The 27,490-nt window shown below is 44.9% G+C and overlaps 1 protein-coding gene across 1 annotated transcript; it reads right to left on the bottom strand.

The window, feature by feature from the left end:
- Positions 1 to 7,340: 7,340 nt before the first annotated feature.
- Ppp1r3f (protein phosphatase 1 regulatory subunit 3F) lies at positions 7,341 to 23,485 on the bottom strand. Its single transcript, XM_008842602.1, has 4 exons — positions 22,473 to 23,485; positions 13,925 to 13,980; positions 13,527 to 13,606; positions 7,341 to 9,700 (listed from the first exon to the last, which is right to left on the bottom strand). Exons 1-4 carry the CDS (start codon positions 23,483 to 23,485, stop codon positions 8,426 to 8,428), a joined length of 2,424 nt encoding a protein of 807 aa, XP_008840824.1. The 3' UTR covers positions 7,341 to 8,425.
- Between the last annotated feature and the right edge of the window lie 4,005 nt (positions 23,486 to 27,490).

Here is a 27,490-nt window from a genome sequence, read left to right as displayed (position 1 = left end):
GAGTTGGATGGGAGGGAGTGGGCATAGATTTGATCAAAACACCTTATATGCTTATATCGCTGTATGAAAGTCTCAATAAATTATTTTTAAAAATTTAATCACTTGGGGCTGGAGAGATGGCTTAGCAGTTAAGAACACTGGCTGTTCTTGCAGAAGACCTGGGTTCAAATCCCAGCACCCACATGGCAGCTGACAACTGTCCATAACTCCAGTCCCAGAGGATCTGACAGCCTCTTCTGACCTCCACAGACATTGCACGACATGGGTGCACTTACCTACATGCAGGCAATACACAAATACACATAAAAAAATTTTTAATTAAATTAAGAAATGTTTTTAAAAATTTTAAACACTTGCATGTAATTGATAAATGTGCATTTTGAGGCAATTGTGAAACTGGTCTATGACTATTAATGTACTGTTGTAAATTCAGAGTTTGTTGGACATTTTTATTGTTTTCAGAGTGTCTATTTTGAATTAAAATTTGTTACACCACTTCAACAAAACAAATCAAACAAACAAAAAGAATGAGACAGTAATGAGATAAATAGGTTAAAAACAATTGATGCTCTGAGTTTTAGGGGTCCTAAGACTCTCATAGAATGGGGGAAAGGAGAGGTTGTGGAGCAAGGCCTTCCAACCAATAATTCTTTGTAATATGGAGCTGTTCTGTGATTATGAAATATTTAGCAGCATCCCCAGTACATCCTAGTTATGACTACCAAAAATGTCTCCAGAAATTGCCAAATGTCTCCTAGGAACAAAATCATCCACAGCTGAGAACCACAGCTCTAATATCGATATGTTTCTCCTAAGTAATTTCCATACATACTCCCCTTACCTGGTTATTCCTCTTAAACTTGAGCCATGGATGAATTAGGATCCCCTTATAGAGCAGGCTCAATAAAGTTGTAAGTAATCTTTATTCAGTTGTGGTTGCATGGGTTCAAGTCTCTCTGGTAGACTGTACTAATGCTTTCTGTGCTTGCTCTGTGGAAGAGGGGTTCCTGCCATGCAGAGACATGAATACGGTATACTGGGATTGGAGAAGGGGGGCAGCAGAGACACTCTAGTTATACTTTCCATGTTCTAAACTCTATTTTTGTGTACTAGTCCTTGAACCAGACACAAAGAAGTCAAGGAGTTTTGTTTAATACAGGTCCCACTCCCCACTTGACTGCCTTAGCTGGGAAAGGATTGTGAAGAGCAGAACCTTCAGGCCCTTGGTTTTCTCAGGTGTTTTATGCCATGGTGCTTCCCTTTCAAGGTAGCCTTTTTCTAGACAAGAAGCTGGGGGCCTCACTAGCTACGGGAAGCCTATTTTATGATAACTGGGCCAAGACTGCAGGAATCAATCCACTCTTGCTGACTCCATCATCTATCTAGTCTCCACTAAATAACTGAGATTTTAATTTTTTTCAAATTTCAGCTGCTTCCTATAGTTTTTCATGATCTAAAATTGGTCATGGAGCTACATTCCCAATCTGTTTTCATTTCCAGTCAAGCTAGTTGCTCTAAAAGTAGCCTGCTTTGTTTCCGTACCTTGAGGTTAGACTGGCATTCTAAAGGGTTAGCAGGATAGGATAGAGAAGTATGACCGCTGTTCTCCAATTTCATCCTAATGTTCTTTGGGAGATCTTCTTTTTGGTGTTCTCTTGTTTTGAGCTGCCTTCTCCAATGTGCATGCTACCATCACTTTAACAGGTGATTAGCATGAATTTGAGTGTCATAATTTACATTTTAAAATTCTTGGGGGTTGGCAAGATTGTTCAGTTGTTAGGAGCACTTGCTGTGCAACCAAGAGGACCTGAGTTAGGATTCCAGCACACCACACAAGCCAGATGTGGTCTCACATGCACCTGTAACCCCAATACTGAGGGGGATAGAGACAAGAGGATCATTGGGGCCAAAAAACACAAGTTCAAGGTTCTGGGAGAACCTGTATCAAGGGAAGAAGGTGGAACCCAATAGAGAAGAACACCCAACATCCTCCCCCAACCTCCATGCATTCATGCATAGAGGTGCACATTTTTATACACACATATACGTGCAAACACACAAACTAAAAATAAAATAAAAAATTTGGGGACTTTAAAATATTTTTTTAATCAGGGCATGGTGGCGCATACCTTTAGTCCCAGCACTCGAGAGGCAGAGGCAGGCAGATTTCTGTGAGTTCAAGGCCAGCCTGGTCTACATAGTGAGTTCCAGGCCAGCTGGGGCTACAGAGAGACCCTGTCTCAAAAAAAAAGACCAAAAAATAATAATTTTTTTTCAAATAAAAAATCTAAGAAAAAAAGATTGAGCCTCCTCTGTGTCCTCTGAAGCCTTCCTGTTTTTGGAGATGAGTTACATCCTTCTGGCAAAGGTGGGCATCATGGTAATGTGGACTGCTCATGATTGAACCATGTCTGATGACCATGGGATCACAACCACTGTGGGGCCACAGGTCTCCATCAGGCTTCCCTAAAGAAAGGAAAGTTGGGGGCTGGCGAGATGGCTCAGCAGTTAAGACCACTGGCTGCTCTTGCAGAGACCCTGAAATCAAATCTCAGCACCCACCTGGTAGCTAACCACCATCCTAACTCCAGTTCCAGGGTACCCAACACCCTCTTCTGACTTCAACCAGCATTGTATGACACAGGTGCACTTACATGCATGCAGAGAAAGCACTCATACACACAAAATAATAACCAAAATTTTTTAAAAAGGAAGTTAATTTTAACATGTCAGGAAGGTCAGTCGTGGGCCTAGCCTCACCCAGAATGGGAAGTAGAGAGATTGTATGATGTGGGCAAGTGGCAGCTGGGCTGAGGGTTGAGAACAGAGTGAGCAGGGACGACTGTGAGATTAAATTCTTGGGGGTTGGCAAGATTGTTCAGTTGTTAGGAGCACTTGCTGTGCAACCAAGAGGACCTGAGTTAGGATTCCAGCACACCACACAAGCCAGAAACTCGTTATAAGGAGGAAGAGGGAGGAGATGATCAGGAAGGCCCACAACAGATTGTGCTCAGGGTGAATAAAACCTAGAAGGTCCCAGGGATTTAGTTTCTTCATCTGTTAGCTGATGATCAAAGTAGTCTTCAAACTGCTGGTGTTGGTATAAGAAAAGGGTGATTTGCGGAAAGTGGTTGGCCAATGTCTGGTACAGAGTAAGTGTGGGGTAAATGCTGATAGTATTATTATCACCAGAATCACTCCATCAATTGGCTGTGACATGTTTTCAACCACAAAATAAGCTCTCTGTTTGACTGACCATGGCTGGCTCTGAGGACTAAGGGAACATGAGCCAAGGACTACAGGTAACTTCTACAACCTGGAAAGGCAGGGAGATGTAGTCTCCCCCTAGCACCTTCTGAAGGAATGCAGCATTCCAATCTGTGAGTCCTCTGACTTCCAGAAATGAAGAGCATGACCATACATTAGTGTAAGTCACTAAGTCTGCTGTGGATTGGCAACAGCAACAAGAAACTAATTCAGGCAGGAACATACACCATTCTCTCATCATTCCCTCCTTCCCTTCCTCCCTCCCTCCTCTCCCCCTGAGACAGGCATTTGTGCCAGAAAACATCTAGACTTGTGGCCTATAAGGTAACAGCCCTGTCCCCTGATCAGCCTCTGTGACAGGGGATATTGAAGATACAGATCCTCTGGACAAGGTGTGAGAGACCCAGTGTCTCACAAGAGAACAGGGCAGGAAGGCACCTGGAGCATGGGGAGGTCCCACCCTATGCATTACCCACTGTTATATAATCTACACGCTGGTAGGTAGGGTGAATCTTTGGGAGAACTGTAGCTATATAGGTTCTTGTGAGGGATGACAATGGCCAGCTTGAACTCAGGCTTGTTCTGTGACCAATGCTAGTATCAGTGACTGACAGGCTGTCTCCTTCCAACTTTGAATAATCTTGTGAGGAGGAAAGTTCATTTCTTCCAAACTGTATACTCAATTATTCCATTTATTGAAATTTTTACCATTCCCCCAATTGGTCTACAATACTTTTCATTGGTCACTGATGCTGTGTCTACTTGAGTGTATCTTAGACCACCTATATATCTACATTTTTAACTTTTTATTTTTATTTTATGTGTTTGAGTGTTATGCCTGCATGTATGTGTCCTCATGTCATGTAATGCCCATGGAAGCCAGAAGAGGGCGTCGTTTCCCCTGGAACTGGAGTTAGGGACAGTTGTTAGCTGCCATGTGGATGCTGGAATATAAACCTAGCCAATGCTCTTAACTGCTGAGCTGTCTCTCCAGCCCTTGTATATCTACTCTTGAAGCAATACTGCACCACCTTCATTGCTGTATGTTTATAATAAGAATAAGTGGCCTGGTAGTCTTGGCATTTCCATATAAATTTAAGAATTCATTTGTCACAATCTGCACACACTTACAAATCATGATTGGATTTGCATTGAAGCTACAAAACATTTTCGAGGGTGCTGACAGCTTTATGACTTTGACTCTTCCAATTAACATGTAAATCTATTTTAGTCTTCTAAATTCTTATCGTGTTTTTAAAATTTTTCCAAAAAGATCTTGCCCTTTCTCAATTTCTGTTGTTCATAAATGATTTATTAAAAATGTCCTTGTTGTCTGCATATAAAAGCAGATATTTTTGTGGTGCTTGAGATAGAACCCAGAGCCTCATGCTTGTTAATTGCTACACCCCAGCCCACAGAAAAAAATATAGATTTTTGAAAACAGAAATCTTTCTAAATTAGTAATTCTAAACTCTTCCATAGATTACTTTGGATTTTCTGCATACATAATGGTATCCCCTACAAATAATGATAATTTTGTTCATTTCCAATGTTAAAATGTTTTCTTTGTAAATTTTTTGTTTTTATTGGGGGGGCATTTGTCAAAGCATATGTGCAGAGGTCAGAGGAAACTTGTGGGAGTTGGTTCTCTCCTTCTACCATGTGGATGACAGGGATCAAACTCAGGTCATCAGGCTTAGCACCTTTACCCACTGAGCCACCTTGCTGGCCTGTACATGTTTTCTTTCCCTTGATTTATTGTGCTGGCTAGGACCTCTGGAACATTGATGAGTAAAAAGAAAGCAGCATCCCAGTCAGATTCTCAGTGTCTATTAGGCATTTCAATCTAGGTATGCAGTTCATCAGAAAGCTTTCTAAATTCCTTTATGTTAAAAAAAAAACTCATTTTCCTGTCGTGCTAAGATTTTTTAAAAATCATCACGTTGAGACTGAATTTTATCTGACTCTATCTATTGAGATGATTGTAGGTTTTCTCCTTTACTATGCTAATGAGAGAAGTTGTATTGAGTTGAAATATGAAAACGTGAATTTTGGAGATAATCCAACTTGGTCTTTCTTAAGTTTTTTGAGACAGTATTTTGCTATATAACCCAGGCTGGCCTTTAACACATTCTGTACCCCAGGCTGGCCTCAAAGTTACAATACATCACCACACCTGGCTCAACTCGGTCATCTTGGACTTTTTTATTTACTTACTTTTTATGATTTTTATTTTATGTGTATGAGTATTTTGCCTGCATGTATGTAAGTGCACCCAGGATGTGCAATGCCTAGAGGCCAGAAGAGGGCATGAAATTCCCCGGAACTGGAGTTAGAGATATTAGCGATCATGTGGATGCTGGGAACTGAACCCCAGTCCTCTGGAATAACAGGCAGTGCTTTTAACTTCTAAGCCATATCTCCAGCCCCTCATCTTAGACTTTTAAAAAATATATTGGATTACTGGATTTAACAATCATTTGTCTTAGAATGTGTGTATCTATGTTCTCAAGATGGTTTTGTATTCATTCTCAACTCGTCAGATTTTAATATCAAGGTTCTTATCAGCCCTATTAAATGAGTATGCTCTCTCTTTTTCTACACTGTGGAATTACTTTTGGAAAATTGAAGTTAGTTGTTCCTTGAGCTTTCAATAGCAAAGCCATCTGGGCCCAGTTTCTGTGTAGGAAAACTTGTTTCTTAATGGTTATAAAGCTATTCAAGTTTTTCTTTTCCTTTTTGAGACACATTTGATGAGTTATAGATTGATAGTAATTTGTCCACTTTGTCTAAGTTTCCAACCAATTTGGCATAAAGCTACCTTTTCAGACAATCATCAAATAATCAAATTAAAGCTAGGCATGTAATCCCAGCACCTGGGAGCCTGAAGCGGAAGGATGAGTGTATCAGGGCGAGGCTGGGCTACATAATGAAAGCCTTTCTCCAAAAATTCACATCAATGGAAGCCCAAAGTTATCTTGACACTGATATTTGACAAATCAAAATACCTCCTTGAAGCCAGGTATGGTAATTAATGCTGTAATCAGTACTCAGGAGGCTGAGGCAAGAGGCTCACCACAATTTCAAGGCCTGCGCTACTTAGTGAGTTCAAGGCCAACTTGTGCTACAGAGAACCTGTATCAAAAATACTCCTTGAAAAATAGATGTGCTGAATTTCTCACTAGCTGTTATTTGCTTCCAGACCACAAGTCTATTCCTTCAGCCTGAACTGTCCTCTCTTCCCCTTCACTATCTGGTAGACTGAGAACTCAAACCAGGCACCATATCTTCCAAGATTTTCAGAGTCCCTCACTAAGCTGAGCATCTGTCCTGGCTTTTCAGACCACGGACACTATCAGTTCTATAATACACCGACCATGCTGCACTTAGTTTCCTTCTCCATGCCTGTCATCCCCACTGGACTTTGAGCTCCTCACTCAGTGTCCACAGAGCAGAGAAGAGGTGGTCAATTAGCACTTGTGGAGCTGAACTGAGCTTGTAACCACTAAATGACCAACTAAGGTCTTGCCCACACTTCTCTATATTTCCCTACACATTTGTTTGTTCCTTTATGTGTCTCATTCAATGGGTATTAGTTGGGCACATATGTGTGATGGGCACTGTTCTAAAATACCCAATGAGAAATGAGGAAAATGAGGAGTGTAGCATCCTGGAAACCAAGTGAAGAAAAGGCTGAGAACAGAGATAATCAACTATCAAATGCTGCAAGAGACCATGTAAGATGAGCTCCGGGACTTAACTCCTGTTACAGTGAACAGCAGCAGCACTTTTGAAGTGGTTAGGGAAAAAAAGATTGGGGCTGTTTCAGAAAGGCACTGAGGTATTGGAGAAGAGAGAACTGAAGAAAGCTACTGTAAATATTTCTTTTAAGTTTTGTTGTATCACTAGGCATACATGGTAACACATACCTGTAATCCTAGCACCAGGAGTTTGAATCAGGAGAACTGTGAATTCCAGGCCAATCTGGATTACAAAGTGAAACTCTGCCGAATACATACATACATACATACATACATACATACATCACCAACAAAATTTTAAAAAATTTAAAGTTTTGCTGTAAAGGGAAGTAAATAAATATATGGTGTTTTATTTTGCTATGCCAAGAGTTTTTATTTGCATGCAATAAATGTATCTATCCTTTCTTTTAAAGCTTCTGAGTTTCCTGTTTGGAGTAGAAATGCAATGTCTGTGGACAACAAATCTGATACAAATTTTTCACAGTACATTAATTCCTTTCTGAGGTTTTTGCCATCTTGAGGGTTGAGGGATCTCCCTGCTGGTATCAAAAGCTACTTTTTTTCCATAACCTCAAAACCTTGTGGCCAACTCATAACCCATGTTACAATATCCACAGTTGACCAGAGCCATCACTGCAGCCACATGACTAACACCAAAACTTCATGTAGCCAACACTTTTCCTCTCTGGTTCCCACCACAACCACCCATATATATAGAGGCAGGCTCCCATGGGCAGAATATGCAAAGACCAAACGACCACATGTATTAGGACCACAAGGTGAGGAGATACAGATCCTCAAGGACACATTGAAGAGGCAGCAGGAGGCATGACCACGGCCACTCCCATGCCCCACCATGGTCATCCCCCAGAACATGACCACCCTGCACACTCAGGCCGAAACAGGAGACCGGCACAACAAGACACATCATTTCTCATAGAGCTCTATTGTGGCATATAATAATAGGTACTCTATATAAATTAAATTAAAAATAAAGCTCCAGCAGGTTGCACAGGTTGGCTGTTAATAAATATATCTCTGGGTAATTGTGCCCCAAGACCAGCTCATGACCACTCTCCCTCATCCAGAGAATTATACAAAAATAAATACAGGCTTGGGGGTGGGGGGCATGCCTGGTTCCATTCTAAAAGTTCTCACATCATCCACCATTCTGTTCCTCTCCACAGGTACCACTACAGGGAGCCCAGTGCTGACTAGAGAGTTTGGTGATGAGAAAGCCTCTCTCCGAGTCAAGCACTCTCAGAAGCAAAGGACCAAAGTCCCTCTCTACACTGGCCACAGATCTCATCTCAACTCTCTCGGGGTGACAGAGGTCTTGCCCCTCCCCAGACCCCAGAGAACAGAAAGCCCGCTATTGCCGAACCTATAGGCAGTCCCTATGAGAACCAGGCCAGGGAGAGGCACAGTGCAAGCACCAGAAGGGACACACCACTGTTCAAAGCCACAGGGACCACCACCAGCCCAGCCAGGACTCCCAGAGTTTGGGTTAAGGGCCCCCGGAGCTGAGGAGCCAATCCACACACACATTCTGCAGGGGCTGCTAGGGTAGGAGACCTCTTTGGGGGCTCAAGATTTGGACCTGCACTTTCTTCATCCTGGGAAATCATGTGAGGGTTGGCTACACTAGAAAGGCAGACTTCAGTCCCCATGGGATCAAGGAGAGCAGGATTCTGCTCCCGAAGAACTGGTACAGCTGGCTCCTTATCAGGCATAGATACCAAGTTGCCTGCCCACTCAGCAGTAACCTCCATCCGGGCTTCTGTCCCAGCCTCACCTGGGGACCTGGTCACACCAACAAGAACCCTATTCATGTGCAAAGAGTTGATGTCCTTGCCCATCCCTTTCTCTGGATTCTCAGAAAACTGACCCTGTGTTCCCAGAACCATGGAGCTGTCACATCCAGAGCCCTCAGCCCATGGGAGCCACACCTCTCCCATAGTAGCTACCACAGAGCGAGCCCCAGAGAGGATTTCTGGAGGTGACTCCTTGGGGCTGTCTCCTTCAGGACTAGAAGGAGTGATGGAAAGCCCCTCTTCACCTTCCCCCTCATCATCAGGGTCCTCAGTGTCCTTGATGAGCTCTACACCACGCCCCAGGCGTGCATAGTGCAGTGTGATCTCTTCGGCCAGGGCACTGTTCAGGGCCCGCTCAGGGCCAGGCCACTTCAAGATCAGGTCACGGTCCGTGAGTATGCCCAGGGGATGGCTGGGGGACAGTCCCCCATCTGCAGAGCCCTCCCCACCACCCCCTGCAGCCACAGCAGCCCGCAAGCGGCTCAGGTGAGACAGGTAGAGCTGTTCCAGCTCCTGGTCAATGGTGTCTTCGCCAAGTAGCTCCTCCAACCCACTCACGATCTCCAGACCCCCACCAGGCTCATACATAATAGCCCCCACCATGGGGTCCTTTCGTCCCCCTCCACTTTCCCATGTGGCCTCCACCTGCTGATGGCTGGGTTCCATGAAGGGCCCAGTGGCCCCCTCACTTGCATCGGGCCCTGAGGCCTGGTCCCTGGGGGGGCCACCCAGGCCACAGGTAGATGGGGGAATCCTGATGGCCGGTGCCTGGGGCACCTCTGTAAAAGCCACAAGTGGACTGCTTCTAGGGGTGTCACCTTCTTCTTGAGGGTCACTGGTCACTGTAACTTCAGAAACCTGGAGAGAGATGGGGAGAAAAAGGGAATGGAGTAAAGTAGAGCAGGGGAGGGAACAAGAAGAAACAGAACTGGAGACAGCCCACACCCAGCCCCACAGAGATTTCAGGCAAAATTACATTAAAGAACCCTCTATAATTCTCCGAACTCCAAAGATTTGATCATATATATTAAAATAACAAAATTAGGGGCTGGAAAGGTGACTCAGTGGTTAAGAACACTGACTGTTCTTTCAGAAGACCCGGGTTTGAATCCCAGCACCCACATGGCAGCTAACAACTGTCCCTAACTCCAGTCTCAGGGGAGCCAACAGCCTCTTCTGTCCTCCATGGGCACTGCACAACACGGGTGTACTTACCTACATGTAGGCAATACACACATACACATAAAATAAAGATAATAAATAAAAATTTTTACAAACAATAAAAATTAAAAATAAAATAACAAAATTATAATATCATGACGACAAAGCCAAGTAATTCACTGGGCAGTGACAGTCAGTGAATGGCTGCCAGTAACATATGAACTCATGATGGATTTTCTCTTTTAAAAATATACATTTTCATGTTTTGGTTGTTAGCCTTAGACAATGTATAAGAATATTTATAACCTTGGGCTGGACAGATGGCTCAGCTGTTAAGAGCACTGACTGCTCTTGCAGAGGACTCAGGTTCAATTCTCAGAACCCAAATGGCAGCTAACAACCGTGTGAACTCCAGTTCCAAGGGATCTGACGCCCTCTTCTGGCCTCTGTGGGCACTGCATGAGCACAGGTGCACTTACCTACATGCAGGCATGACACTCATACACATAAAATAAAAATAATAAAATATTAAAATTTAAAAAAAACGCATTTTCACTGGGCATGGTGGCACATGCCTTTAATCCCAGCACTCGGGAGGCAGAGGCAGTCAGATCTCTGTGAGTTTGAGGCCAGCCTGATCTACATAGTGAATTCTAGGCCATAGGGAGATCCTGACTCAAAAAGACAAAAAAAGCCAGGAAGAAGGAAACACACTATGTAGAACTATTCATCTCATCACCTCTTTTCAATTAGCACTGAAGTTTAAAATGTTTAGTAGCTCATTCTTAGAGCTGTGAACAATTCCTCTGTGAACTAGATATGCTTGCCTACATGTACGAAGATGTTCGGTACAGCATTAGACTAGAATAATCTAATTCTTGTGAAATAGAATTGTATAAGTTATGATTTATCCTATTGGTTACCCACACGGCAGCTAACAACCATCTGTAACTCCAGTTCCAGGAGATCTGATACCTTCTTCTGACCTCCGAGGGCACTGAACAACATGGGCGCTCTTACACACATGCAGAAATGCATTCATATATAAATAAAGTAAAAATAATAAATAAAATTTTTAAATTTATTTTAAAAAATATTTCCAGATCAGCAAGATGGCTCAGAGGATAACAGCATTTGCTAATCGGCCTGACAAGTTGAATCCTCAGAACCCAGATGGTAGAAGGAGAAACCAAACCAATTCCTACATATATATCCCACTGCACAACGCACACAGACCTATACACACACACACACACACACACAATGTATTTTTAAAAGTTAAAAAATTATCTCCTAGTTGTCTTTGAAAACAATGATCAGTCTAGTAGCAACTATCATGCTGAGCCCCCAAATCGGGATCTCTAGATATGATTCTCCACTGAATCACTGAAAGGAACTAAGGCTTTTTTTTTTGGTCTTTTTGAAGCAGGGTCTCCCTGCTGCCCCAGCCCCAGAGAGATCCTCCTGCCTCTGCCTTCTGAGTGCTGGGATTAAAGGCATGTGCCACCATGCCCAGAAAACTAAGGCTTCTTAATGAAACAGCTTTTCAAGTTTGAAACAGGCAAAGTACAGAACTATGACATACTGTCATAGCAAGATATGAGAATTGACTAACAGAATAATGGGGAGCATTAATAGGTAAAAGGAGACAATAGAAAAAAAGCTCTTACTGGCCACAGATAGGTCCAATGTAAGCATCAAAACAAATGCAATAGAGTCAAAAATCACCAAATATGTGACTGTCATAATGACACACCAAAAGCAAAACCCCACTGATAACTGGTCATTTTTAAATGAATACTGATAAATAAGAGGGGAGATTAAGCATTTACACTGCTTTTCCTGTACAAACTATACATACAATTGATGTGGAATACTTTTTCTTTAGAGAAAAAAGCCCAGCCAATAAAGGAAGTGGAATTTAATGAAACTTAATGGAATTTATTCTTTTTAAATGAATTTAATAATAATAGACTACATTTAACAAATAGATTTAGTAAAATTAATGGCTTAGTAAATTAAGTTAATTAAATTTAATAAAACACTAAAGTAGCTAGGCATGGTAGTGCCTGCCTTTAATCCTGGCACTTGGGAGGCAGAAGAGGGAGGGTCTCCGTGAGTTCCAGGCCAGCCAGGGCTACAAGGTGAAACACTGTCTCAGAAAACCAAAAATCATTAAATTAAATAAGATTAATGAATTAATAAAAATAGAGTAAGAGGGCCATCGAGATGGCTCACTGCTTGCACCAAGCCTGATGATCTGAGTCTGGTCCTAAGAACCCACATTTTAAAAGGAGAAAACAGAAATCTGGATCCCACAAGTTGTCCTTTGACTTCAACAACTTGCACAAATACATACACACTTATACATTTACACACACACACACACACACACACACACACACACACACACACATACAGAGTAAGAAATGTTTTTCCACATGAATGTAATCAGTCAAACTCAGACTGTGTGGAACTCTACAGGACAAACAGGGTTTCAGAAACAAATTACAAGGAAAGAAGTTAGGGAAAGATTCAGAAGTGAAAGAGATATTTCAATGAAATGCAATGTGTCACCTTGTTGGGGTCCTGAGAACACTTATAAGAAAATTTGATCACTAAGTCAATAACTGATGACATGAGGATGACATGAAGGAATGCTGTAAATTTTCTGAGATGGGATGATGGCACTAGATCACTGGGCTTTTTTGTTTTTGTTTTTTATTTATTTTTCTCCTCGGTGCCTCTGCTTCTGCCCTTCTCCAACAGTCTCCAACACTAGACTGAGGGAGCCTGCTAAACCCTACCTCAGACCACATTCCTCCTCTGCTCATGACCCTCCCTCCTGTGGCTCCCCCTCACTCAGGGTAAAGAAAGCCCAAGTCCTCACCTTGGTTCCCATGGCCCCACCCAATCTGCCCCCTGCCACCTCCTTGGCCTTGCCCCTGCCACTTCACTCTGTTCCTGCCACATCAGTCTTCTTGTTCCTAACAAACAGCAGAGGGCCCCACCTTAGAAGCTTAGCACTTGCTTGGAATGCTCTTCTCCCACTTAGTCATGCAGCTCATTCTCTCCCCTTCAGTTTTCTCTCAAACCTCACTTATCACAAAGGCCTTCCCAGACTCCTAATCTAAAGTTGTAAATGTCCCCCATCTCTCTTCCTCTCTCCTCCTCCATTTTTCCTTTAGTACTCCTCTTCATCTAAAACAACACATATTTTAACTATCATTTTATCATGTTTCTGCACTAAAATGTAAGGCCAATACAGATAGCATCTTTGTTAGGTTTCTAGTGTAATACAAAACAAATATTCCCTAAATGTTTGCTAATTAACAAGTGAACCCAAGTGAAGTATTTCATCATTTCATTCTTCCCCTCCCCCATCAACTTCTAGATTCTGTGACTCCCCGCCTCCCTTCTAGGATAGACAAGAGCTAGTCAGCACCACCACTAGATCCAGCTGTGGTCACACTGTTAGCCTCCTATTGGGTTGTTCACACCAAAGCTACAAGGGCCTGCTTACCTGAAGTGTCATTTGGGGCCATGGACGGAGAGGAGTAGGGGCCACCAGGGGACCCAGTGATTCTTGGACATCAGGATGTTCTGTCAGAGAGAAAAGGGCACTGTTGGAGCAAGACAGGTATACATGCAGCCTAATTCTCTAAGAAAATCTGCTAGTATAGCCAACTGACAGTTTACATTGGACGCTTTCCGTGGAAGCCTAAGGGAGGGGTGACGTTTTCATTTTTATAGAAAGAACAAAGAAGAATGGTTAAAGGGCACTAGAAAGCTTGGGGGACATAGCTCAGGGGGAGAGCATTTGCCTAGCACATACGGACCCTGGATTCCATCCCCAGCACCATAAAAAATAATTAAGATGCTAAAAGGAACTAGAATTTCCAATGCCTGCCAGATGCTTACCCATGACAGGGGCATAATCAGCCATGCTCTTCATCCTCAGCTCTTCCTCAAGAGGCCTGTGGGGCACATGAGACAGTACATAGATCTGACACCCTGTGAGGTCAGCTCTGCCACCCATAGGCACCTTCTGCATCTCTGTGGTAGCCTATCTTCACCTGACAGCTACTGTTTTCTGCTGCTTTTTATCCCTTGATTGTAAAAATCTCACACTCTCATTGTAGAAATTTTACAAAATACAGTAAAGCATAAAGATTCAGGAAACTAAACAATCACACAATTAGCCAGGAGGCAACCACTGTAACTATTGGGAAAATTTCATTCTAGACAGCCTCTGAAACCATTTAGATTCTGAAAACATACTTTCACAGCTGGCTTTGTCCATTAAACAGTAAGAAACATCATTATAGACTTTTGCAAACATTGAAAATAGCTGCTTAATGCTCATATCATATGGCCTTACCATCATTTATGTAGCCATTTCCTTCCTCCTGAATAGCTAGCTTGTTTCCTTTATTTTGTGGTCACAAACCAAAGAGCACTGGGCAGTTTTATCAGCAAGTTTGGGTCACTTCTTTAAGGTTTGTGGCTGGCTGTGATAGAAGCCTTTTTCAAGAAAGGGCAGAGAGGACTCTGGGACACAAGCAGCAGCAGAGGGGAGGAAGGAAAGCAAAGGGAAACTGAGAAGGGAGTCAAAGAGACTCTACTCCACCCCCTCCTTTGCCCCCATACCAGGTCACATCGCCTCCTCATATGCTAGCTGAAGCACAGGAGAGCCAGGATGTATACATGAAACACAGGAGAATCAAAGGAAATAAGGATAGAAAGCCAGAAATCAGGCCTGGCGCAGAGAAGCAGCTAAATCAAGGGGAGAAATCTATTGGACTGACTGCTCTTCTGCCAGCCAAGTCAGATCCCTGACTGGCATAAGCCAAGTATTTCAGCCAGATCTGGGGGTGAGACCTTGTCATGGAGAAATCGCTGTTCTTATTCTCACATTTAAGTATCTACAGATAAGGCAAATGGGGGAAGCAATGATTTCAAGATTCAGAGACCCAAGGCGGGGTTTAGACAATCACACTTTTTTCTTCCTAAAAGGCAACAGGACACTGTTGACACTTGTGAAAAAGTTAAAAACTTTTGAGGAAATACTTAATCAATTGCCTTTACAGAATGTCACTAGCTGACCTATACATAATACTATGGCATTAGCCAATGCTCTGCACATCACATATAGTAATTTAATCCTCACAGTGACTGTGGAGTAGGTACTTCTAATCCGTTCAAGTAGGCAGTACTAGTATCTCCATCTTATAGATGATGAAGCAGAGGCTGAGGAGCAAGGATCAAAATTCAAGTTTTTAAACCAACAAGCTGATGCTATGTGATTAAGGGACACTGCACTCTTACCCAACCCCATCTCTAATCCTATCTGGAAGTAGATAGAAGAACCAATAACAGACATGGACATGTATACTGTTGCCCCCCCCACCCTCCACCCCACTTCTCTTCCATTAAGGCTTTTTACCTTCCCATTGCCCACATATTCATTTTTTTCCATGGTTCCATGGGACATGTCATTAGACTACTCCAAGAGAGTGGCCATAGGAACCTTTTATTGGTGCTCTATTGGAAGAAGCTTGAACTGTATATGTTTGGAAGCTTTAGAAAGAGAAGTCTGTCTTCCTCTGTGGTCTAGGGCTTGGCATCCCATCAGAGGTCTGAATACTATAAAGCCTGGGGTGGATGACTGTGGGAGTCAGGCAACAACTCCCACACATCACAGATGAGAAAGAGGGATTCAAAGCAAATCACCTTGATACTGAACCAGTTTCTTCAGCAGGTCCAGGCCTTTGGATCTCAGTATGACTTTTATCCCACAAAGATAACTTCTTTTGTTTAAAAAATTAATCTTACTGGGATCTTTGAAAGCAAAGTTCTTCAATAATACTCCCAAAATGAACAGAACTCAGTCCTCCTTCCAAGGGGCAAGGCTACATAAATTTCCCCTGTAATCTAGCCCAATCCTGACATGCATGACAACCAAGCTTCTAAAAACCACTAGTCATAGATGTTAGTGAAAAGAGAACTCAAGAAGCAGTCACTAGCAAAAGACTTCCATTCATTTGAAGAAAGAAGAATACATACAAAAGTTCTTCAGCCACCACAGTGCTTCCACAGCTGAAGACATCCAAACCTCAGCCAAACCCAAAATATATGAAGTCAGCAGAAGTAAACAAGTTGCTCACACCAACCTCAAGAAGTCGAGAGAGAGAGAGAGAGAGAGAGAGAGAGAGAGAGAGAGAGAGAAACAAAATCTTTGAACTGTCCTTCACAGTAAAAATTTGGAGGTAGTTATGACTACAATCAAAATGAGGAAAGAGACTGAGTACAAGTGTACACTGACTCATTCATCAGTAACAGATGAGTTCTTAGAAAAATGGGGAGATTAAGAACCAAACTGCAAACTGTACCTACAGTGCACCTGCTAATTTTCAAGAACGAAAGTTGCTCTTTTGGCACCAGTCCCACAAATGTCATGTGCCATCTTCTCAAGGACAGTGGGCAAGAGCGGGCCAGGATACATACTGCTGGGGATGTCTTGGTATGTATCATTCAAGTACCTGTGAACATCAATCAAGCCCATGTTACCTAGGAGGGACCATTCTACTTGCTGTGAAAATTCCTTCTGCCCTCAAGAAACTCAATGTATACTTGACCCCACACAGTCCCTGGTGACTAGGGAATGAGATTTTGGAAAGTGGTGGCATTAACCCCAGCTTAGGACAGCTGAGACAAACAGAAAGATGACTTGCCCGAGTTGAAGAATGAATGAGCAAATGAGGGCTGACAAGCCCCAGAGAAAAGCAAAGTGGACTCAGTCATATCACTGCCACCACCATCTGGGTCCTCTGTGAGCACTCCCAGCACTCAAAGTTTCAAAGAACACTGCTTGCCCGAAATGGGTCAGGTGTTGAACTCCAAAGTTCAACAGAGCCCAGCTCCCATGGAAACAACCATGACGATGTTGACTCTTGGGGCAGGTGGCTTCAGAAAGCTGCTCTGAGATTCCTGGAATTCTGGTTACCCTAAGCCATGTACCTTCTGGGAAAAAAAGTAGGGTGTGGAGGCTGTGAAAGATACCAAGTTATGTGGGGCATTACCTTGCTTTCCTGAGCAAGTGTGTAAGCCTCTAGGACTTGGGGACAATTCAGCGCTGTGGAAGAGTAGCTCATCATGCTCCAAGCTTCTTTTATCTCAGTGACAATTCTTTGGTCACAGCCCACAGTAAGAAAACCATTTCACCTCATAACCCAGCACACCCACACAAGTAAATGCAGACAGACCCCACACATACAGAAAAAGAGAGAAAACACTGAAACAGTTGTTCTTTGAAGCAACACTTACCTTTACTGCATGTCATAATGCACCGTGCTATTTCCTATGCCATTTTTCAATGTCTGTTGGAACCCAGCAAATTGATTTTGCATCTCAATAAGTGGTCAAGAAATACAATGCTGGATAATCCCAGCTCTACATACCAGCTATGTGACCTGGGGCACATTACCTAACCTCTGTGCCTTGGCTTCCTCGTCTATAAAGAGGAGATGATAGTAATACCTCAGTGAGCTGAGTTCACTGAGAAAACAGGAAAAGCACCAATAAAGTGCTTTAACTGTAATTCCTTCCAAATTTCTACTAAAGGAAACTAAAGTTCTGAAAAAGGAAAACAACTTGTCCCACTAGTACACAGCTGGTAAGCCCAATTGCCCAGTATGGCTGTTTAAAAAAAAAAAAAAAAAACTGGAGCACTAGAGCAGGGCTGCACAGGTTCAAATCCCAGCTCTGTCCCTTTAGTGTGCAGCCTCAGGCCCACACCCTCAACTATGATGGCCTATTTCCTATGAAAGGAAGGAATATTACTTTCACATGAAATCCTCTCTACAGACAACTCAGAGGACCCTGACCCACCCTGTTTCAATTCCAATTGTTCTCATTTCCCCTAAGGCTGCCAACTCAGCTATACAACTGGATTCCATCCATTCAGCTTACAGGTGCATCTAAAACCCACTGAGGTCTTACTGCGCATCAGGCACAGGGACAAGCCCTGGAGTCACACTGATGAGAAAACCCAACTAGGAAACCTATGTAGAGGAAGATATTTTAAAAAATACTCAAACTCATTCTTTCAACAAACATTTATTGAGCACCTGCTAAGTGCCATGCATGATGGCAGGTCTGTGAGAATACAATGGTCACCAAATGCAGACCATGTCCCTACCCCTCACGGAGCTTACAGTCTAGAAGGGACATCATCCAATAATCCCCTAATGAAGGTCTGACTACAAACTGAAGTCAGGGCCTTTAGGAAAGAAAAGAACACCCTAAAACAAGAAGCCCTGGCCCAGACCTTGGGACCAGCAAGGACTTAAGGATGCTTAGAAAACAAGAAGTCAGGAAATAAGAGGTTGCTCAGGAACACTGTGTGGAAGGTAATGGAGACAGCTCTAAGGAGTTTGAGGAACCTTGAGATTGCAGGCAAGTGGAGACACCAAGTTTGGTACCTGAGGTCCAAAGAGCAAGGAGAAAGAGAAGAGCCAGAAATTTGAGGAAAAGCAGTAGAGAGTGGTCCCAAGGCCAAGAACAGAAGTGTCCAAAGTAGGAGCAGTCAGCCATTTCCAGAAAAAAAAAACCACAAACCCTCCTATAGTTTGGTCAAAGCTGGGGGGGGTGCAAATGAACAGTGGAGGTGAGTAGATACCCAAAGCAAGTGCTGGGGACTTGTCAGGTGAAGGGAGCAAGGGTGATCCGATGCTCACTGGGAGCAAAGGGCAAAGCGGCTCAGTAAAGACAGAGACCTTGGCCTAAGGATAGGGCAACAGAGAGGATCAAGTAAGGAGGGCAGGGAAACAAACCTGCCAAGATAGAAAGGGGACTGATGACATCAGATTCTGAAGCGAGTGACAGAAACTGAAGCTCTAGAGCAAAGGAACAGGGACTGGCCTGAAGCACGAGAAAGGACCCCTCCTCACCTGTAACACATGGGAGGGTCAATGTTCAGGCTTGGAGACTGCAAGTTGTCAGGAGTTCTATTCTTATGGTTTCTATTATGTTTTTGGAAGTAAGAGGCAAAGGCTGAAGGGAAAGACCACTTGAAAAAGACACATAAGTGAGGAGCCAGATGGAGAATGATCCTAAACTTGTGGTGAGGCTCATGTGCCAGGCTGAAGGGCTATATATATGAGACTATGAGAGGTACAGGACATGCATTCTTGGTGAAGAAAACAGCATGAGCAAGGACCCCAAGGCAGGAAGGAGTAACAGAAAGGCCATGGTGACAGCTCAGGAACAGAGTATAAAGTAAAACTAGAAGCCAGTAGACACCAGACTGGGGAAGATATGAGGGTGTGAGAAGGCCACAGTCATGTTTTTGTCAGTCTTTATTTTTAAGAGGAACAGGATACTTCTTCAGAGCGTGAAGCCAAGGCAGTCTAGGAAGGCTCCTCCCCACACCAGTCCTAGCACTTGGGACTCAGAACCTGTTTGCTCATCCAGGAAAGAGATTAAAAGCAGTCTAGACCACAGGGACCACTGTCAAGAATAATTGAGACTGAACAAAAATACTCAGCAAAATACCTAGCAAAGAGAAGGGAGTCATGTCCTCACATGGAAAGTGTTCACATATGTATGTCCTGCCACCAGGCTCCACCACAAACCCTTAGGTATCTTAGAATCAGTCTGCATCTTCTTCCCTGCTTGATCCTAGCACTGTGATCAGCACATAATAGGCCCTCCATAAATGCTTGTTGATAGATTATCCCTAAGCCTAATGGTATTGAAAAAGCAGCCAAGTGGCCTTATGAACTACATCCCCATGACCATCAGACTTCTCCTCTGGCCCCACCTAACAATACCCAGTGCACAATGGGCCTACAGCCGACATTTCTGAAGCCCTGTACAGTGGGTCCCCTACAGGTTAACAAAAGGGTATCCCTGGAGGTGTGCCACCATTTCCCCAGAGGGCTAGATGGCAGGGGGTAGTTGTTCTTCAACAGCACTCCAAGTCATCAGCAGCCCACAGGCCTTAAAACAATAACAAGTTGAAATGTACTCGCCAAGAAAGCCACGAACCAACAAAGAAAACCTTATCGCTGATCTTGCAGTGAGCATCAGCCTCTCCTTTGCAAGAGCTGAGATCAAAAGATAAAGAAGCTATCAAAAAGCCATCTGCCCACTTAAAATAATATCACAAGTCACATTAGGAACCACAAACCTGGGGCCAGCTACCAAAACAATTGTCTAAATGAGCAGCTTCAATTTCTCCTTAAAACCACCTATATATTTTTAAAGAAAAACACCCTCTCCACCCACCTTGGCCTAGCAAGGTTTTTGATTTGTCTGTTCTCTTCCTTTCACACTCATGAAAATAACTAAACTTCAATACCCAAACTATCATATGTGGGAGACAGGGCTCTCATAAGTGCCAGCTGAGATGCTGACTTGGGAAGTGATTGAAACGAAGGTGATTCTGGAGGAACTGGAACTGTTCAATCTCTTAATTTGGGTAGTGGTTACACAAATGCATACACATGTATAAATCTTCTGAGCCATACACTCAAGATCAGAATGCTACACATTGGTATATATACCTCAATAAAACATAAAGCACACACAATAGGCAGAAAATAAGAATAAAAATACCAGCAATGAAATCCAGAATCTGTTCTTCAACCAACATCCTTAGCACTTCCTCCCTGTTCCTGTCATCAGTAGCAGATTGACTTTGAGCAACCTGGATCACTTCTTTGCACTCCCAATTTCCCCCTTTAATAATTACAGCACCTAGAAATGACATTGTGTACAAATGGCCTTAAGGGGAGATTATACCTGCTACTCCTACCAGAGATCAGTAAATACTGACCACCATTCACAGCTACAACTCTCCCTCAGTTACCTTGCCCAGTTGCTGGGTCCAATTCAACCACACTGTGATTGCCATTCCCCTTTAACAAATGAAGTGATAGAGGCAAGACCACACAGCTGATGGACAAAGCTGAGTTTGGGAGGAGAAATCCATAGAATTGCACATATCTAATACTAGTTAACATCTCAATGGCACTACTTTGAATTAGGCTGTTCTAAGTACTTTTTATTCATCCTGTGCAGAAGGTGCCATAATTACCTGTTTTACAGATGAGGTAGTTAGTTATCTGAGGCACAGTGCAGTTTAAGAGTTAGCCATAGCCACAACTCCAGTAAGTGACAGGACTGGGATTTGAAATCCAATCCCAAATTCAGGTTGAACCCAAATCCCAGTGCTGTAAGGCCCACCAGCCAAGAGCTAAACCTTTCGGAACTACTCACAGCCTAACCAGATCCAGAAAATCCCACAACACCCTGCTCTATCATGCAGCTTCTGATTAAGCAGATCCAAGGGCCAAACAAGATCTTCCCATTCCACTTCCAGTCCTCACCGGAGCAGGAAAACATGATGGGGAAAACATACTGATCCAAGACTATCTAAGATGACACAAAAAGAATCAGGCCTAGCTTCTGGCCTTGAAAAACTTCAAGCCCTGGTAGAAGCCTAGGAAAACACTGTATCAGAATTTCCTGGGCTATACGTGATTCTTTCTCCCAGTCCCTGAATAGTTTATGGAGTTTATGTGCAAAAGAATAAGGGACATGAGCTTCAAGTCCATTCCCCAGCTGGTTCTGCCTCTGCAATCTAATATTTCCATGTGAAAGCATGGCTTCAGCCCCTCACCTCTACAAGAGGCCTCAGACTAAGAAAGAGTAGAACAGTAAAAGAGCGTGCATAGACTTTAAGACCAGAAATGGCTGAAGTCAAAAAGCCAACTACCACCACTTCCTCAACCAGCTTCTCCACCTCTCTGACTTTCTACTATGTCATATTCCATACCCCACACTGGAAGGTCTAGTCCACACCACCACACAAAGCTCTCTCCACTCCACCACATTAGCTGTCATTCATACCAAGCTCAAAATAACCACCTCCAGATGTCCCCTCCACCTAGAACAGCTTCCTTCCATGTATATACATAACTACTCAGCATCACTCAGGATTCAGTTTAAATGGCACTTTCACAGGAAAAGTTCTCCCTAGTCCCTTTTCTACCAATTCTCTCCCATAACTCACCACCATCCAGGACTCACCCTCAATACCATGTCTACAGCCACTTCCTCCTGAGCCTTACTGCATTTTCCTTTCCTCTCAGCACTAACATTATCCCTATTTATCTTATCTGCTTGCTTGCTTTTTCATACTGCTTCCCACAGGAGCCTTGCAAGATGCTTGGGGCAGGGAAGATGTCTTGTCTTTCAGGGCCTTACAGTGGAATTCAATAAATGAATGAAACTCCAGTATTTAAAAGTTGCCTAGCACATGTTTGGCCTCCACTACTATTTGACTGAATGCACCCTCCTCCCTGTCTTGGAGAGCAGGCCTGAGGGGCTCCTGGGCCTGGATGCTTGTCCTCCATTCTACATCCAGCCCTGCGTTGGCGGAGGTGGCGCTGGCAGACATTACCTGCGCCTCACTGGCTTCATGCAGCTCTTCAGCTGCCTGGCCTCAGCCTCCACCGGACCCTGGCACTCAGGCTGTGGCTCCAACTGCTGCAGCTGCTGCTGCTGCTGCTGCTGCTGGGGCAGCCCTTCGGCATCAGTGGATGTGGGAGCGGGTGCGATCCGAAGCAGGACTGTGTAGTTGCGGCCATGGTTGTTGGCCCAGAAAGTGCCCTCAGGGGTCTCATAGCGCACCACGAAGTCGAGGCGCGCCCCATCGCCCGCGCCCTCAGCAAAGGGCAGCTGGAAGGCAAAGCGGTCAGTGCGGCCACCGTCGTCGGGCGAGGAGGCAGATGCCTGGCCAGAGCCCAGGCCGAGCCCAGGATCCAGGATGGGATCTCCTGCTCCTGTTCCTCCCGCTCCTGCCCCAGGTGGGCTGCGCGGGACATAGCGCGCAGGGTGGTCACAGAAGGAAGCCCAGCCGTCGTGTGAGGCTCGCACGTGCACCGCCTTCTCGAAGGAGCGGTTCAGCACGCGTACCAACCCGCGCACCACCGGCGGGCGCCCCCCAGGCACCCACACCCCGGCACCCCCGGGGACCGCTCCAGGAGGTGGCAGTAGCGCCTCCAGCTCCACCATCACACGCCCCAAACGCTCAAGACGACCCGGCGCGGGCGGCAAAGAAAATGTGGGCACCAGGTAAAACCCCCCGCCAGCGGGAACGGGGCAGAGCGGCGAGGGCTCAGGGCAGGTTTCCTCTTCCTCTGCCCCTTCATCCCCATCCTCGCCATCGTCGTCCTCGTCAGCCCCGTCGCCGCCGCCATCTTGCCCGGCCGCCGCCGCCATCTTGCCCGCCCCGGGCCCGCCCCACGGCCGGTAGCGGCGCAGCTGCGCCAGCGGTAGTCCCAGGGCCTCGTCAGCGAATAGCACCCTCCGCGGGGCCACCGCCGCCTCAACCGAGGCGCGGGGCTCTCCCGCGACCGGCGAGGGGGGCGCGGGATGCCGCAGCGGGGGCTCCACAGGGGCCGTGCGCGCCATATCGGCGGCGGCGGCGGCGGCGGCAGCGGCACCGACGGCACCGGTGGTGGGACCGGCGGGGGCAGGGCCTGAAGGGGTGAGCAGCCAATAGGAAGGCCAGCGCGGGACGGAGAGAGGGAGGAAGGGCTCCAGGGGGCGTAGGCGGAGAGATGAAGACAGGTACAGCCAACAGCCAATGGATAGCCAAGCGCTGGTGACGTAGGCAGTGACTGGCCCGCAGGAGAAGCGCGAGGCCAATGAGGACGCCTGACCATGCGTGGGAGGCGGGATGATCGCGGAATCAATGGAAAGTCTGGAATAGGGGTGATGCGCTACTCAGGTAGCTGTGTGCGGAAGCATGCCACCTAGTAGGGAGGTCTGAGCAGCAGGGAAGGTGAAATGGCTGCAGGCAACGGGAGCGGCAGGGAGTGAACCCAGAGGTCCAAAAAGTGACAGATCCGCAGGTTGCAGGTTGCGTAGGAAGTGGGACGTAAGCGAGATACAAAGAACAGCCAATGGAGAACCGCACGGGAAGGACACAGAAGCAGGATGACGATAATGCTAGCAGCAAGCCAATGGAGAGTCTTGTGGGCGTGCAGTACTGCTTCAAGGGACGGTAACCGAGCGATCTAGCCAATACAGAGCGTAAAATGAGATGGAGAGGCAGTGTGAGCAGACCGGAAGGCGGGACTGTAAGGCTGAGGGCGAAGGGAGTGAAGACGGGAGCGAGAAAGATGGCAGGTGGCCTACAGGAGAGTGAGAGTGAAGGCTGTGAGACCTCTAAGAGCCTTGCCAGTATGGGATTAACCAGTGCCGAGGCTGGATAATGTAGCTGGACAGAGGGAGGCTTTAGAACCAAGATGGGAAAGCAGAGCTGCCAAGGGTGGTAGTGTAGGTGGTGTGAAAGAAAGCGTGAGTCGCCAATAAGTAGGTTAGTGGAAGAAGGTGCTGAGTCTGAATTTGAGCTGCTAAGTGATTGAGCAACAGATTCTGAATTCAAGTTTTCAATAAAAACAGTATGCCTCTGGGGGATTTACCTTCTCCCTAATCTTCCGTGACTCCTGGTTGCCCCTGGAATGCCCAGAGCTCCTGAAAACCTGTATTACCACAGTATGAGACCAAAGCAAAAGCAACTCTCCCAACAGTTAGGGTGTGTCTCCCTTCCTCACCTCCCAGACTTTGCATTGGCAGTGCAACTAGCCAAGAATGCCCTTGATGGTTCCTTAAAGTCCCCGATTGAGATTTGGTGTTCTCTAGGACTTGGCACCATTGAATGAATCAATCACCAAATAGGAAATAGAACTTTTTGAAGGATTAGTTTTTTTTCTCTTTTTTTAAATATTTATTATTTTTATTTTATGTGTATGTGTGTATGCCTGCATGTAGGTAAGTGCACCCGTGTTGGGCAATGTCTGCAAAGGACAGAAGAGGCTGTTGGATCCCCTGGAACTGGAGTTACGGACAGTTGTTAGCTGTCATGTAGGTGCTGGGATTCGAACCCAGGTCTTCTACCAGAACAGCCAGTATTCTTAACCACTGAGCCATATTTCCAGCCCCAGATTAGATTTTTCTTTTTTTTTTTCTTTTTTTGATCTTTTTGAGACAGGGTCTCCCTGTAGCCCCAGCTGTCCTGGGCTATGTAGACCAGGCTGGCCTTGAACTCACCTGCCTCTGCCTCCCAAGTGCTGAGATTAAAGGCATGCACCACCACACCTGGCCCTAGTTTTTTCTTATTAAAATATTTTATTTTTTATTTTATTTTATGTGTGTGATTGTATTGCCTGCATGTGTGTAAGTGCACCCATAGTCATGCTGAGGTCAGAAGAGGGTGTCGGATTTCGTGGAACTGGAGTTATGGACGGTTGTCAGGTGCCATGTGGGTACTGGGAATTGAACCCAGGTTCTCTGCAAGAGCAGTCAGTGCTCTAAACCACTGAGCCATCTCTCCAGCCCAGGATTAGCTTTTTCTAACTTGAGCTCAGCAAACACTGTCTCTGACAGTATGCCTCCAGGAATTGATTGAGCATGTTGATAAATACTGGCTTAACATAAACTCAAATCATAGCTCTGCCCTTCTTGCTTATTTTGACACTTTGCACCCACAGTGGCCTCACTTCCCTCTTTTTGTCTCTCTTTGTTCCTACTGTCTCCTTTGCCCAGAGTGCTGTCCCTTCTGATGCTTTCATCTAGTGAACTCCTTTCATTCTCCATTTGAAGTCTTGCCTCCTCAAATAAATTATGCCAGCATATCCATTCACATGTCCCTCTTCCATCTTGGGCAGACTTACTAAACACCTACCATATGCCAGATTCAGGAAATGTTGTTATCTAACCCTCATAGCACACCTGGCAGGAAGGTCAGCCCTCACACTTCACAGTATCTCTGCTCTTCTAGTCTGTGCCCAGGGCCATGAAGGAACTACATGAAGTAGAAAAATAATGAAGGCTTAAACAAGGTAGAACTTTCCTTTTTCTCATCTAAAAATTCAAGCTAGAAAGCTGGACGTGGTGGCACACACCTTTAGTCCCAGCTACAGGGAGAGCCTGTCTCAAAAATTAAATAAACAAATAAATAAATAAAGTTCAAGCTGGCAAGTGAACTCAGAACTCCACCCTGCTTGCCTATTTTAGGTATCAACTGTGCCCTGGTTTGGCCATGGAGTCTCATTCTTCACCAAATCCTGCAGGTTATCTATTCAAAGCATTTCCCAAGCAGAGCATGCTAATACAGGCCTATAATCCTAGCACTCAGGAGGCAGAGACAGGAGGATCACTGAAAGTTCAAGGCTTGACCTAGGCATGACCCTGTCTCAAAAAAGTAGGAAGCTAGAGAGATGGCTCAGGGATTTAAAGAGCACTGGCTGCTCTCGCAGAGGACCAGATTCAGTTCCCAGAACCCACATGATGGCTAATAACTGTCTATAAGTTCAGTTCCAGGGGATCTGATGCCCTCTTTTGGCCACCACAGGCATTGCATGTATGTGATACACATACATACATGCAGGCAAAACACTCATACACAAAATATAAATAAACAGATCCCCAAAAATGGGGGACTGGATGCAGCTCAGTGGTAAAGTGCTTATTTAGCAAGTGCATGGGTTCTATCTCCAGGACCATTTTTTAAATGTTTTATTATTTTTATTTTATGTCTATGTGTGTATTGCCTGCATGTAGGTAAGTGCACCTGTGTCATGCAATGCCCACGGAAGACAGAAGAGGCTGTCAGATCCCATGGAACTAGACAGTTGTTAGCTGCCATGTGGGTGCTGGGATTCAAACCCAGGTCTCCTGCAAAAACAGTCAGTGTTCTTAACTGCTGAGCCATCTCTCCAGCCCAGCCCCTCCAGCACCATTTTTAAAAATCCCAAGGCCAGGGAAGCAGAGGCAAGTGAATCTTTGTGAATTTGAGGTTGCACACCTTTAATCCCAGCACTTGGAAAGCAGAAGCAGATGGATCTTTGTGAGTTTGAGGAAAGCTTGGTCTGCATAGTGCATTCCAGGTCATCCAGTACCACAAAATGACACTCTGTCTCAAAACACCAAAAATGAAATCCTAAACTCATCATCTCACTACCACCTCCACTACCAGAACCAGCACTAACACTGGTTACCTGGACTACAGCAGTAGCCTCTTCCTCACTGGTCCCCTTCTTCTTCCCACGCTCCTACATGCCAGACCACACTCAGCAGTTCAAGGAATTCTCCTAAGTTTGACAGGTTATGTCTCTCCTCTGCTGCCCCCAACACTCCCATGGTTTCCTCCCCACTCAAGAGTAAAAGCCAAACCCTCACCATGCCCTAAGAAAGGTCCTGCATAACCTCACTAGTCCTTTCACTCATGCCATTCCAGCCACACCAGACTCCTTGTCAACCCCGAACAAATCTGGTACACTCACTTCAGGGCCTTCGCACTGACTTTTTGGTTTGTTGCTTGAGTTTTTTTAACCTATTTATTATTTATTTATTTATTTATTTATTTATTTATTTATTTATTCATGAATGTTTTGCCTGCATGTATGTAAG

Source organism: Nannospalax galili, unplaced genomic scaffold (assembly GCF_000622305.1).
Source record: "Nannospalax galili isolate Female #2095 unplaced genomic scaffold, S.galili_v1.0 scaffold741, whole genome shotgun sequence".
Classification (NCBI taxonomy): Eukaryota; Metazoa; Chordata; class Mammalia; order Rodentia; family Spalacidae; genus Nannospalax; species Nannospalax galili.
The sequence above is the reverse complement of the archived record's forward strand: the minus strand, read 5'-3'. Positions and strand labels throughout refer to the sequence as shown.

Bases quoted from the DNA above. Each gene is read 5' to 3' on its own strand.
- Ppp1r3f (XM_008842602.1), bottom strand. From the start codon at position 23,485: ATGGCGCGCACGGCCCCTGTGGAGCCCCCGCTGCGGCATCCCGCGCCC. The intron at 13,981-22,472 runs GTAATGTCTGCC...TGTGCCCCACAG, and splicing joins ATGAAGCCAGTGAGGCGCAG to GCCTCTTGAGGAAGAGCTGA. The intron at 13,607-13,924 runs GTAAGCATCTGG...TCTCTCTGACAG, and splicing joins TGATTATGCCCCTGTCATGG to AACATCCTGATGTCCAAGAA.